Genomic DNA, 15,490 nt, shown 5'->3' on the forward strand with positions numbered 1-15,490 from the left:
AAATTTTTATTTAAGAAAATCTGAGTAGGTAATATATGCAGGTGATTTTTCAAATTGAACGTTATAAAAGGCCTTATACTGAAAAGAAGTCTTCCACACCTCTGATCTTTGTCTCCAGTCTCTCAACGTATAGTAATTTATCATATCTTTTAGAGATCCCTTACACATGGAAGTATTTATATCTCAAAGGAGGTTTTGTGTAATTTTGCTTCTAAAAAATGAGGGACGTTTAAATGCTAGTGAGAAGCAGTAGAGAGGGAGAAACTGAAGAGACGGGAGAGGAGTGATAAGTGAAGGAGGAAGTACATCCCTTCTGTTGTATCTGCATCCACCTTCTCTTGTTACATGTCCATGGAAGGGTGGAAATTCAGGGGATTCATGCCTGGTTTCTGTTGTCTCTCTGCATCGGGAAGAAAGGTCAGGCGCTACTGAAAATAAGGGGGAGGTAGTGGGAGGGACCCGGAGCAAAGTGGAGGAGGTCTGACGTAGCTACCTTGGGAAATGGGAAGAATGCTAACTGGGGAACAGGATGGTTACCCTTGGAGTTCATGTTGGGGTCCAGTTGAACTTAAAGGATTAACTTGAGGTAGTTAATCCTATGTGACTTTTCTGTGCCGTGTTCTTGCCATGTCACCCCTTCATACAGAAAACTTTCTGACAAAACTATGGGTACTTAGCTCATCAGTAAAGAAGCAGAACCTCCATGCACATTGATGGGGTGTCTCCCTCAGTAAGCGAATACTAAGAAGTAAGTATTACCCAAAACTTTGCCTTCTTGAAAATAATTCTGTGTCTCTAGAACTACCACTATACTGCATGGCATGTGACAACAGAATATTCCACATCTAACAATAGATTTATGTTCCTACTAAAGGACTGATTGCACTTAGAGTCGTTTATTAAAAACCAGATAACATAGGAATCGTTAGATAAAACTCAAATTTTAGAGATCAGGAATCAGCTCCAAGAAAGGTCTTCTCCTGGATCGTGTTACTCATTTGTGCCACTCGGGGGTCTCTAACCCAGGTCTTAGAATTTCTGCCCTCTGTCAATTACTGGCATGCAAAGCCAGTGACTTTCCATTGGCCATATAGTTGTCAAACTGCACTTCCATGGAACACTGGTGTTCTCAGGCTGTTCTACCACTAATCCTGAATATGATCATTATTTTTAAATTAGCTCATGGAAAGGTAGATATTTTTGTTGTTTTTGTAATCCTCCCATATATGTACTTTTAAAGTTGTGCTTTGCTACCATTTATTGGTTATAGACAGTAGATGATAAAACAAATATAGAAAAACCATGAATTACTATCTCCAAGTTAAGTTTAACAGCTTGTATTTCTTTTAAGGATTCATATAATTACTGTTGTCATTTTTATATTACATACATGTAGCTAGTTGTATTTTTTGTTACACATTCAGAAATATTTAGTCAAAGCCTAAGATGTAGTAGGGAATTGTGCTTAGTTCTGGGGCTACAAAGGAAATCCATTCCTTCCTACAAATGGCTTTCAGTTTAAATTAGAAATGGTAACACGGCAGTGAACAGTCCTTGAGCAAGAGAGGCAGGAAAGACTTCATCGAAGAGATGACATTTGAGCTGAGTTAAAGGTAAGTAGGTTTTTCTACATATAAAAGATGAGACTGAAATAAGCAAGTGTTCATTAGGCAAATGGGAGAGGCCATTCTAATTAAAGAGCACTTTGTGAAGGAAGCCACAAAAATGTTTGAAAAAGCCCCTCACCTTCAACTACTAACAGTGGTTCAGCATGGCCAAAGGGTGTTGTGTAAATTGGGTCATAATGGAAGATTAAGCCAGGGGGTATCAGGGACCCAATCAGGAATGGTCTTCTTTGTTTAAAATAGGAAGTATGAATTTAATTCTTTAGGCAGTAGGGAAGCCATTAAAATGTTTAAGCAAGAAAATACCAGAATGACTGGTATGGTAGATGTTTGTTTTTATAAGAAAATTCTACACTTTAAACGGGTAGATTAAAGTGTTGTCAGTCTAGAGGCAGGGAAACCAGTAAGGAAATGAATGTAATAATGCAGGCAAGAACTGAAGGCCTGAAGTAACTGTAGGTAGTAGAGATAGACAGGAACAAGTATCTAAAGAAGCTTGTTGACGGATTAGTTTGAGGAGAAGAAAGAATCGAGACTGATGTCCTGATCGTGACTGGTGTGACTAGGTAGATGGTAACATTCCTCTTGATGGTTCTACAGAACAGAAAGAATCTGCGTAGGAAGGACAGTGCTGCTGAGTTCCATGTGGTTAGATTGATTTAGGAATCTGTTGGACATCCAATAGGCTACAGGATATATTGGGTTGCAGATAAAATTTTGGGAGTCATCAGCATGTAATTAAAACCATCGGAGTGATGAGGTTGCCCGGAGAGCATTTAGAGCAGGCATTCTTAACTTGGAATCCAAATATCCTGAAATTACCCAAAATATTATAGACGTGACTTTTGTTAGGGACAGGTTCATTGCTTTCTTCAGATTCTCAAAAGCGGTAAATACTTGTTTAGTGTGAAAAGGGGCCCTTCGTATCTGCATTGTTTTTAAGTGATGGGTTGAGGTAGAGGTCTCAGCAAAGGAGGCAGAAAAGGAACAAGAGTGTTGAGAGAATCATGATAACACAGCCTAAGGAGAATGGTCATCAGATGAGGACCGAAGAGTCACTGGCTTGGCCGTTAGAAGGTTGGTAAATTGCTCCTGATAAACAAGATGGAATTGAATGCATTTGTACTCAATGAAGCTCCCCCCAGAAACACTGTGTTTTCTAAGAATTGTAAAAACCATTGGCCTATGCTGAAGTTTAAATGCCTTAGTCAGGTGTTCAAGGCTGTGTAAAATTTACTCTTGCTTTGCCATGACACTTTGATCTCTCACTTCAATTTCAGAACTTGAAAGCTAGCAAAATCCATCTCTTCACTGTTTTCTGGATACTTCATGCAAATCTTAGCTCCAGGCTTTTGCTCCTGTTTTCCATCCTGCCTGCCCTGTTCCCTACCCTATCAGCCTTTCACCATGAAATTTGTTCCACTTTCTCTGTGCCCTTTTGATTGACCTAGATTTGTTTCCCTCTTTATAGTCTAGCGGTATTTATTATCTTCTTTGTTTGGGCATTGAAACTTATACTACCTTGCATTGCTACTTATTTTACATGGTATTGCCTTCTTAATGAGATTTTACTCCTAAAGGCTAGTGTTACCTTACATTTCATTACACCCCCTAGTGACTGAACTTTCATTATTATACTTATAGATACTAGAACATTTGAATGAATTTAACCTAAGGCAAACATAGTGGGGGGAAATGTCTTTAAGAAAACAAATCATATGATGCATTTCAAGTTACACAGGAGTAATTTATGTATGGGTCATTTTCATGACTGCTCCATTTCTATGGGTAATCAAGAGTTGATCGGATATCAGAATACAATACTGATATAACATATGAGGCTTATGAACTTTTTGGCTTTTATTTGGAATTTCAGGGTATTGAATTAATTGAATTAGCTTAAGTCAAAGTGTTTTTTCTGTTTAAAATTGTATTTCAAAATGGAAATATCTTTTTTGGATTTTAAAAGTAACATGGGCATAAAATAAAAGGCAGAAGTCTACAAAGTAAAAAAATATTACTAATATTTCTATATTCTATTTTGCCAAAGGCACTCATGTTTTATAAGCATCTTTACCATTCATAAATTAAGTAGGTGCCAGTGTGGTTAAATACAAAACTTAGTCACTAAAAATGCAAGTGACTCATCATTAGTCAATACATTATTTTGGAAGCAAACTTCAGTGCTATGGTATTTTTAGTTTTGCGGAATAATTTGACTTAATCATCTGACTTGAAACCAGTGTTTCTTTCATTATTTGCTGGCAACTTTTGGTTTAACCCAGGGTTACAGTAGGACAAACAGGAGCATTAAAAAAGAAGCAATTTAATTTTTTTTAATTAACAACTTTTGTAATTAAAGGAATAGACATGTTAGAGACTGTCGAACGGATCTCGTTGTTGAGCAGATACCTGCTAACAATCCCAAATTGTAGTAGTTACCTGACAAGAGGGGGAAATCCATGTTCCATCTCAGTGAGCCAGTTTGACTAACAAATATATGTGTATGCTTTTTTTTTTCCTGGATCACAATATACTATGTTTCCCAGAAAATAAGACCTAGCTGGACAATCAGCTCTAATGCACCTTTTAGAGCAAAAATTAATATAAGAACTGGTCTTATTTTACTATAAGAAGGTATAATATAATATAATATATAATACCGGGTCTTAATATTAATTTTTGCTCCAAAAGATGCATTAGAGTTGATTGTCCGGGTAGGTCTTACTTTCAGGGAAACACGATATATTTCTACAGAAGTACAGTTTTTATGCATATCCTCACACCAATAACTTAACCACTTTTTAAAAATATATAGAATATTTTGACCATTTCTATAAAGCAAAATTCTTTTAATTCATAAGCATTACTACTTACTGAGTAGAAATATGCTAAAACATCGAGGTGAAGACAGTGGGGAGAAAACGAGCTCCCTCACTAATGAGCTGACTGCCCCTGCTGAGCGGCCTCAAAGCCCCTGGCCCCGTCGGGCCTCCGCAGCAGGTCTAGTACCACATGTCCTAGCCCTTTCGGGTCAGTTAGCATAGATACATTATGAATCGTAAAACAGCTGTCATGGGCATCCTTAACTTTACAATGAAAACTTTATTAAAAATTCAGGGAAAAGAAAATGTATCCAGTCTACGGCCATACCACCCTGAACGCGCCTGATCTCGTCTGATCTTGGAAGCTAAGCAGGGTTGGGCCTGGTTAGTACTTGGATGGGAGAAAATGTATCCCGATTAAGTTTTTATCAGTATGTATTAATTAAAATGGTAACTAAAAACTATACAATGCAGTTTAATTACTTTCATATTTCAGAAGGCATTTTACCCAAGGCACATGGATGTCTGTTAATTATTCCAGAGGACAAAACAAAAATTGAGATATTTTACTTCGGAATTTTTTTTTTATACTCTCTTGACTACCTTTTTTAAGAGAAACTTAACATGGCATGCCTGACTTTGAGGTTCTGAAGAACGTGTCAAATCAGTGGGAAAGGCAGGCAAGATTCTAGGTACCACGGTGGCCAAAAAGTCGGAGAGAAATCAAAATATTTGATCCTTGGTGGCTTGAATACCTGCTACCTAATCCAATTATGGTTGAGTCTAAATAAAGTAATAATTATCTAGAATCATGCTGTCCAATAGAAATAAAATATGGCCCACATAATGTATAAGTTTAAATTTTTAGTAACCACATAAACAAAGTAGAAACAGGTGAAATTGCTATCAATAATACATTTAATCCAATAAATCCAAAATATTTCAACATGTAATCAATATTTATTAAAAGTTAAGAAGTATTTTACTTTTTTGTGTGCTAAGTTTGAAATTCAGTGTGTATTACATTTAAAGCACATTCTGAATTTGGACTAGCTACATTTCAGGTGTAGCTACATGTGGCTATGAAAGACTGTACTGGACAGTATCTCTAGAACATCTAGGGGACGTGTGCCCATGACATTGAAAAATAGAACTTCCCTCTTGTATCCACTGTGAAATGTTAAGTTACAGACCTTAGAGGGTGCCTACATTTTTGCTGGCCAAGTAAGCCACTAACTTAGGTCATACATTGTTGGTTTTCAGGCTATGTATTTTCATGATCAAGATAAATACCTTCTTGTTTAACTTAATCACCATTTGGTAAAATATTCGTGAATTTCAGTACTTTTTCTTTATATAGGTATGACTCTTTTGCCTAGAATTCAACTTCTATATAGATTTTATGTAATATAAATAAAAATAGTTTTATTTTTATGATTTGTACTTTATCTGCTAGAAATCTGACTATATTCTGAACTTATTAAGCAAAATGATAATGGATACTTTATACAATATTAAATTCTGTTAAATAATTGGGACATAATCTGATTTGCATTTTCTTTTATATTTTAAGGATATGGAATATTATCTTGTAAAATGGAAAGGATGGCCAGATTCTACAAATACTTGGGAACCTTTGCAGAATCTCAAGTGCCCATTATTACTTCAGCAGTTCTCCCATGACAAGGATGTTTACTTATCTCAAGTAAAGAAGGGCCACGCAGTAACTCTAAAAAACAATAACAAAGCCCTGAATCCTGCCGTTGCTGAGTACATTGTGAAGAAGGCTAAACAAAGGCTAGCGCTGCAGAGATGGCAGGACGAACTCAACAGACGGAAAACTCACAAAGGGATGATCGTTGTGGAAAACACTGTTGACCTAGAAGGCCCGCCTCCAGACTTCTACTACATTAATGAATACAAGCCGGCGCCTGGGATCAGCCTAGTCAACGAAGCTACCTTCGGTTGTTCATGCACAGATTGCTTCTTTGAGAAATGTTGTCCTGCTGAAGCTGGAGTTCTTTTTGCTTATAATAAAAACCAACAAATTAGAATACCACCAGGTACCCCCATTTATGAATGCAACTCAAGATGTCAGTGTGGACCCGATTGTCCCAATAGGATTGTACAGAAAGGCACACAGTACTCACTTTGCATCTTTCGAACTAGCAATGGCTGTGGCTGGGGTGTAAAAACCCTTGTGAAGATTAAAAGAATGAGTTTTGTCATGGAATATGTTGGAGAGGTACGTTCAACTTACTACATAGCAAAAATATGCATGGAAGGTTTACGCTTTTGAAGAGTTACCTTTTTACCTCTGTAACAAATATTTGGTGTATTTTGATATCATTTGGAAATATGTAGAAATTTCAGGTTTGAGAGAAGGGTTCACTGACATAGTTAGAAATATAAACTTGAATATAAACAAACAAATATGATATACACACACACACACAAAAGAAAGTCATCTTTCAACAAATACCCATGTATAGTCAATGAAACTGGCATTCATAAATTTTAATATGACAACTATTTTTACACAGAACCCCTAAGAAGAAAATCAGATCTAAACACATGCTGGCTTTGAAACTTCTAAATTGTAATTTACTTCATTTGACCAAATATTGGTTAAGTGTAGTTGGCAAAACTCAATTTTTGTTATCAACATGAAAGATAGACCAGTGCTTTATGAGCAAGCGTTACACGATAACATAAAAGCATTCATTGTAGCCATAAGAAAAACCACACTCGTAACTCAGCTACTACAAAGACTAGTCTCTAAATTACCATATACTGAATAAATTTATTTTTATACGTATAATGTATATATACAAAAATAGTATTTACCATTTTTACCATTTTGGCCAATAGTAGTGCCAAATACTATTTTTTTTTAAATTATCATTATTTTTTAAAGAAGGGCACAGCTCACAGTAGCCCACGCGGGGATCGAACCAGCAACCTTGGTGCTACCAGCACCACGCTCTAACCAACTGAGCTAACCGGTCCCTCCCCTCCAACAAATATTATTCTAAGCACCTTATATATTCATTAATTCTCTCTCTGAGGTAGTTGTATTATCTCCATTGTTATAGATGAGGAAACTGAGGCACAGAAATTAAACACCTTGCCCAAGGTCACATAGAAGAGCCAGGATTCAAACCAAGGCTCCAAAATTAATGCACTTCACCACAGCACCGCACTTCCTCAAACTGACGGGTGGGTTAAGCTGTGACTAGAAAAATACTAGTGTGACTGCATGTCTGGGACTGTCAAATCTGACATTTTAAAAGTTTGGAATTGGATCACCTAATTCTTAAGATTAAATTGGATCCTTATTTTGATCCGTATATTTTTATACAATGACAGATTATTATAAATCACTATTCAGGATATTAGATCTTGTATAATTCAGTTATTCTTTTTTTTTTTGGCTATAATTCAGTTATTCTCTCTTTTTTTTTTTTTTTTTTTTTTTGGCTTAATGAATGCAGCAGCTAAATTTGGTTGACACCATGAATCACTTTAGACATTTTTGATTTCTTAAGCTGAGTACGTGGTACAGAACTGTAGATGATGCGTTTGAGCTATCTCATTTCATGACACAACCTATTCTATAAAACGAGGCTTTCCATACAGTCAACTGCAAATTTAACATAACTTCTTTCCTGTATTTGTAACAAATTTGCATTTGTAACTGCACACAGATTAGTTATAGGGAAAGTATGCCTTTGGAACATACATACTTGTAAATTTAGTTCTTTACATTCTGTTATGTCTTATGGAGAGCTATAGTGTGTAGCTCTTTGAACATCTCACCACATTAGGATGAAAGTACTACATGGTTTCCACTTGTCAATTGTTGAGTTGTCCTAATTCCTATTTAAATAGTCATAATTCTTTTACACCACCATTTCTCCTCCCATCGTCTCCACACCTCTTTCGGTCTAGCTCTCTGTAGTCATTTGTGTGAATGTTGATTTTGATGACACTTTAATTTCTTTTTAAACACTTGTAGGAATGAATATGTTAATTAATGGATTTATGAATGAGTTTTTCTTCAGTACAGCAATAGCTCTGTAATACACTATAGTTTTTTCTTTTTAGGTAATCACGAGTGAGGAAGCCGAAAGACGGGGGCAGTTATATGATAACAAAGGAATCACCTATCTCTTTGATCTGGACTATGAATCTGATGAATTCACAGTGGATGCAGCTCGATACGGCAATGTGTCTCATTTTGTGAATCACAGTGTAAGAAATACTTAGAGACGGGACTAATTAACTTATTGCTGTGTTTAATGATTTTTCTGTAGTTGAGGAAAAATCACTTTAAACCACGTACCATTTTAATATTTCCAGAGTTTTTTAGTACACGGGCCTCTTCTGATGAATTGTGGGATCATTGCTGTATTCGGAAAATTCATTGAGGCGCCTACCCAAATACCATGCATTTGGCAAGAGTCTTTACATATGTTACTTCATTTAACCTTTCCAACCACTTTATAAAATAGGTATTATCCTCATACAGGGGAGGAAATTAATGGGCACAGGAGTTAAGAGGCAGAACAGAGAGAGTTTAAGAAACACAACTGTAGATAGGTTTCTTACAGAAGTTAACGGCTAAATCGTGGGATACACAACCAAAGATAGCTCTATTTTCTTAAAATGGAAACATGTTAACATCTTTATAAAATTTAGGAATTTATAGAGTATTGAAGTACTTAGGGCTATTTTTCTAAATTATAAGTTAGTGTTCTTAATTCATATTTGAAAAGAACTTAGAATGCAGCTGGAACCTTAACTCCAGAATCATATCCTCTAAAAACTACTCCCCAAAATAAGGGAGATTAATAGTTACTGGGTACCAACTAACTCCCAGATGGATACCAGGCTGTCCGGCTTGTGAGACTGACATCATCCCTATTTTATAGATTACAAGATGTGTCTCAGTATGTTATGTAGCTGACCATATGAAGAAGTAGACCGTGTTAAATTTTTGATGGATTTTATACCAAGAAACTAATTTATAACTAGTAGTGAAACATCAGAGACCTCCTGACTCCCTTGTTAGTTTTCTGATTAGCTTGAAATTTTACTTTACTTTTTTACTTAATAATAAATGAGATACTCTCAAAATGGATGTATTCTATTCAAAGACAATTAAACACTTACTTTGATTTTTTCAGTATGATTCACTGGATCTTTCTTCTTGTATATTCCAGAATTTAGTATCGAGTTCTCAAAATATCAAACAATTCCAAACAAAAGTTTCAGCAGTGAAACCCCATGTAATATGAAATTTGAGTTCCACAGTACCAGCTTGATTTTTTTAAATGCAGTTCTAATTGTTTAAATATACTGAAATATTTACAGGTGAAATGATGTTATCTGGAATTGACAGTCAAATTTTCCAGAAAAATTAAAAAGTCAGGATTCGTTGAAATAACACTGGCAAAAATGTTAACTGCATAGTGGATTCATGTGCATTTATTTTTTTTTCTAGTTTTATGTATGTCTGAAATTTTCTGTAAGTGAAAACAGTATTTTTAAATGTATATGCCTCAGAGACCTCTAAATAATCAACTTAATTTCCAGTACATCTTAAAAAGCTAATAGTCTAGGAAATTAAAGATTTTATGTGGCATATAGAAGAACTCGTTCATGTCATTTTTACTTAAATGGGTTCTAATGTTCTTTTTTAGTGTGACCCAAATCTTCAGGTGTTCAATGTTTTCATTGATAACCTTGATACTCGTCTTCCCCGAATAGCATTATTTTCCACAAGAACCATAAACGCTGGAGAAGAGCTCACTTTTGATTATCAAATGAAAGGTATGGTTTTCAAGTACAGTTCATTGGTGTTAAGTTGTTTCAGTATGAAGAATCTATGCAAGACTAGGAAAGATCTTAGATCATCTGAAGCAAATTAATATTAAAGATGAAAAAAAATGAGGCGATAGAGTTTATCTTCTTAAGGTCATAAAGCTCATCTCACAGCTAGAACTGGAAACCGTGTGCCTGACCTCGGGCTGAGCAATATTCTTTGTTATATCACATTGCCAACTGCTTTTTTGAGAACTTCCATTATGGAAGCTTATTTATTATAACATCTTTCTCCATACTACTTGTACTTAAAAAATTGTAAGCCTACATTTCTGAATCTTTACTGGGAGATAGATATTCAAAAGATTGGAAATGTGATTTAAATCACATATGAACTTACTCCATTCCCACTGGAATTTGGCTTTTAAAAAAAAAACACATTTAATTCTGTTTGCTTTATTGTGACAATATAAGTGTTTTCTTTCCTTTGTTTTTCTAAGCATGATGCCCTTTACATATTGTTACTACTTGACCTCGCTTTATGGCTCTTAAATAATGTATGAAATGAATGCTTGTATATTGAATTTTTCTAGTAAGTTTCATTATTTCAGAAATCCATTCTCATAAATATGGGCTAATAACATATACTTTACCTCTTATTAGCCCACACCATCCTTTCAAGACAATTCATAATGATTTGTCTCTGAATATTCACATTTATTTAAAGCTGATAGAAAATTTGAAACTCATTCAAAAAAGAATTTTATTAACTCTCTTTCTTCTGTATTTCTTTTTCTACATATTCAGGTTCTGGAGATATATCTTCAGATTCTATTGACTACAGCCCAGCCAAAAAGAGAGTCAGAACTGTGTGCAGATGTGGAGCTGTGACTTGCAGAGGTTACCTCAACTGAATTTTCAGAAAATAGAGCGGAGGATAATTGTAGTTTTTCTTTTTTCTGATGTTAACATTTTTAAAAATAAGTATTCGGGACTCTTTTCATACTGTCAAGATTATATGCTATGTAAATTTACATTTCATGTTTCAGACTCTTGGCCAAATGCATTTCTGATGCTTCTGAAGGGAGGAACACAGGGTCACATGGACTAATTTGAAATACACCTCATTAGTGGTTAGGGAGCAAACAAGCAAGGGAAACTGGTATCAGCATATGTGTGCTTAAGAAGTCTCTGTGAATAGAGAAATGCCTCCCTCAGTGTTTTAAGTGCTAAACCGATGATATCACAGTCACTAAGATGAAACATTCAACTTGCCATACACCTTGAATTTAGAGAAATACTTAACTGAATTTGGGCAAATATGCAACGTTCTATTTTTGTTATGTTGTCATTCCTGTTTACCTATTTATTACTGTAAATACCGTTCTTGTATTGGAGACAAATAGGTGGTACTGAATTACACTCTCATTTTCTATTTCTACTTCTTTCATTAAAACATTGAGATCTTGACACAGAAATTTAGGTCTAAAAATAAGTATGGAAAAATTTAATTACAATTGGATTTCATATTTTGAAGCAATTTAGACGATAACGAGGGGTATATGTCTGAACCAGTTATTCTTAAAGGTTTTTTAATCCTGTGGAAGAAAAATCTCCAAAAAGCTCTCTGAAATTCTAGAATGGCTGGCCATTATGCCTCTTGGAAATGACACAGCAGTGGAACCAGGTGGGTTGTTTTGGAGTACCAGGCAAGGGAAATAGGGTACTTTTAGACCCTTTTTAAAACCATAAATTAGGAGATCCATGTTGAATACGTGTGGTCTAAACAGTAAAACAAGATGCCCCTGAGAGCAGCTACACCTGATGATAATATTTCTTCACACATTAACACTGTATCTTCTGAATTTCAGGCAGTTTTAACATTTCCTTTCCACCAAATTTAATTCTTTTTCTATTTCCTGCACGCTCTTCTTAAAAAATAAGTATATTTTCAATTGATACTTATTTTATAAATGAATTTTTTAAATGTGATAAAGCTACACTTGGCTTGGTCAGAGTGTGTGCCTGAATTATGAGACCATTTATTACTTGAATTATGAAGACTGAAATGGAATATATTCCTTGTTGGTTTTGTTTATTAGTTTCTCCTGATTGAGGTTTTATTATGCAGGAAAACAATGTTTTCATCTTTCTCATTCTGGGATTTTTAATCAAGACGTCCAACATAAAGCTAAATGCAGCAAATAAATCTAGCTTTTAGTATTCCTAATTAAGTTGTATCTAAGCTCGGTGCCCTAGGTTTTAACAACCTAAAAGAAACTTGGGTAAAATTGAACTGACTTCAAGAATGCAGCCTATCAAATATCTTCTTAATCTTTAATCTCTTTTTTGGGAGAATCTATACTTTATTATTTATTATATTGGTATCACGACTGCTCTTTCATAACAATAAATTGTTTACATGTTAGAAGCTCAGAGTATATCTGCAAACCAAAATTGGCAGGTGTCATGAACAAATACATTCTTTTAGTGCCGTTTCTTATGTTTTCTTTATAAAAAAATAATCACATAGAAAAATCAGTGGTGAGCGAGCATCACTAATTTTACAGGTTGTTCCCGGTGGCCAAGCATACTTTGAATTATAATCGTCACAGATAGGTTTAAAGATGTAATTTTTGCATTCTTTTTAAAAAGTCAGTGTTTTACTGTCTAGTTTCTTGATTTTGCCCACTTTTTGTGTTAAAAAATATTAAACTGGAGGACAAAGGGAAAAACGGCTATTTTCAGTCAACTTGTTTTGTCCTTATTAATAGAAATATAATGGGCCTTTGAGATTTTAATTATCTGTGTCATCCTTATGTTAAAAAGCTGAACTTAAGCAGTAAAATAATACAAACTAACTGAAGTTGTTAGGAGCTTTATTTTAATTCAACATTTAGCTTCTTTAAATTCATTTCCTAAATTGTCAAGACTGTGTTCTCTCATTATAAAGTAAATATTCATGGGTATTAGATGAAGTTTAAACTGTAAATGAATCCACTGTACAAGTTGTATTAACACCACTGTTCGTATCTACCTAAAGGGATTGTAGTCACAACTGGTGATCTCAGGGTTTTTCTCCATGTATGCAAAATCTAGACAGCACTTATTTTTCTTACAGTTCAACAGTTATTCTTTAGCAAATAAATTCAGTTTGGCATTTGATTTTTCTGTTTCTTGTGGGTTAGCTTTGTTTACAAATATTTTACTGTCTTTTTTTAGTAAGGCTACAGAAGGGGCAGAAAAATACTGATGTATTCCTGACGACCTGCTGTTGAGATTAACCAAAGGTGTATATACCATTCCTTTAAATGTTACTTTCCTTTTTAAAATGCTCGTTGTTGTCATGGTTCATGCACTTGGATATTAAAGTACAATTTTCACTCAGTAGAATGTGGATGGATACTTCTGAAACTTTTTGAGCGTTATTAGTTACCAGGTATTTAAACATATTTTGCTAAGTACTCCTTAGAAGTACAAAGGAATTTTAGAATTCGAGCTAATATTCTTTGAGTAAGTCTACACCTTTATATGTCCTCGTGAACTTCTCATAATTGTATGAGGTTGGTGCTATGGTGTCTACAATCCACCTGAGGTAGGAGGTTCAGACTGTTAGGTCACATGCCCAAGATCACCCAGCGACGAGGCAGGCAGGAAACATACCTGACTATTTTTAACGTATTTAACCAACTCCATGCAGATTTAAAAAAAGAATTTCTACTATTAAACTTCTAAGTCTTGGATTCCTCTCCAAGAAAAATGTGGCTAGCCATTGGGTTTCTTCTGTGATGTATCTTGGCATTTTGAAATTTTTTCTTCTCACTTTTCCTTTTATGCTTTCCAGTTCTTCAAGTAAAAGTCAAGGAGCCACTATAATTAATCCTGCCCACTGTCATGCTCTGAGAGGCCTCACTGCATAGCGGTTAGGAGCATGGTGTCGGGGGCCTGAATTGCCTGTTTGAGTCCTGGCTTCGCCCCTTACTAGCCATGTGAACTAACCTCTCTGTGCCTTAGCCTTCTCATCTGTGAGTGGGGATAATAAATGTGTGTTGTGAGGATTAAAGGAGTTACTACAGTGTGTAAAATAATTAAGCATTGTCACAGTAAGTATATAGCTAATAATATGTAAGTATTACATAATGACAGTACGCAGTTATTCTGTACTTCAAGTAGAGTATTAACCTGTAGTGGTTTTAAAGTACAGGTTTATGCAGTTTACCCTTGAACAACACGGGTTTGAACTGAGTGGGAATCCACATATGTGGAATGCTGACTTAATTTACATTACATAAAATCCGTGTGGATTTTTGACTGCATGGGTGGTGGGTACCCCTAAGCCTGCATTGTTCAAGGGTACACACCTGTCCTTCAATATCGTTGGTGATCCCTGTAAGTTTTTTGATCAAAGTCTGTTCTGCTCTTAGTCCTTAAATTCATTCCGCCAGCACTTATTATGCCACACTCACATATAAAACAATGGAATTGTGGCAGTATGTAGTAATACTCATACTTGGTGTGATTCTGAAATGCTAAGAATATATTCAGAATGTTTACAGGCATGTTTTGAACACCCACCTTGGATCATAAGCTATACTATTAAGATGAAGTCTTAAATGTCAGTATGTACAAATGTATATAGTTACATTTGATTACATGATTTGTGATAATGAAGTATAACTAATTTTTAGAGCTATAAATAAAATACAAAGTCTCTGCGTTTCTGTAATAGGCCTGTTATAGTAATGACCAGATACTCAACCAATGATTTGCAATCCCTGCTGGTTCTCTCCACTGGTTTTATACACTTGGAATTTAGGAAATAGTACGAGATGAGTACTCAGGGCAAAATGAAACAAATAGAACTCTAATCCTGCTCCCATCATAGCAGAGTGTATCTCATCCAAAGCTGAGGCACGCTGAGCTAGAAAAACAGGGTCAGTGTTCCCTTAAGACTCCTTGTATCCTTCCTTCTATTCTCTTGCCCCAGGTACCTTACTATGCTCAGACCATTCTTGGTTGGTGTACATATTAATAACTGTTGAGTAATTGTGACTCAAAGACCTCAGAAATGTATCCTCAAAGACCAATCAGAAATGAGTTGCAGTCGGCCCTTACTCTCAGCCCTATCCCTCGATAACCATGCCAGTCTCTTCCCCTCAGCCCTCTTGTGCCAGTTTCTTAGGTAAAGTGTGAATTCTAAGTGCCACCATCCAG

The 15,490-nt window shown here is 35.3% G+C and overlaps 1 protein-coding gene across 2 annotated transcripts in view; it reads left to right on the top strand.

Moving 5' to 3' along the window:
- The window catches only part of SUV39H2 (SUV39H2 histone lysine methyltransferase), a 31,506-nt gene extending 16,140 nt beyond the window's left edge, over positions 1–15,366 (top strand). For both annotated transcript variants that reach the window (XM_033100825.1, XM_033100826.1), the window contains exons 2-5: positions 6,024–6,695; positions 8,558–8,704; positions 10,156–10,285; positions 11,084–15,366. In XM_033100825.1, coding sequence (XP_032956716.1) covers positions 6,027–6,695; positions 8,558–8,704; positions 10,156–10,285; positions 11,084–11,190 — 1,053 coding nt within the window. In that variant the 5' untranslated portion in view covers positions 6,024–6,026 and the 3' untranslated portion in view covers positions 11,191–15,366. The remainder of the gene's footprint in view (positions 1–6,023; positions 6,696–8,557; positions 8,705–10,155; positions 10,286–11,083) is intronic.
- Positions 15,367–15,490: the final 124 nt, after the last annotated feature.

This window comes from Rhinolophus ferrumequinum, assembly GCF_004115265.2.
Source record: "Rhinolophus ferrumequinum isolate MPI-CBG mRhiFer1 chromosome 5 unlocalized genomic scaffold, mRhiFer1_v1.p scaffold_110_arrow_ctg1, whole genome shotgun sequence".
Lineage (NCBI taxonomy): Eukaryota > Metazoa > Chordata > Mammalia > Chiroptera > Rhinolophidae > Rhinolophus > Rhinolophus ferrumequinum.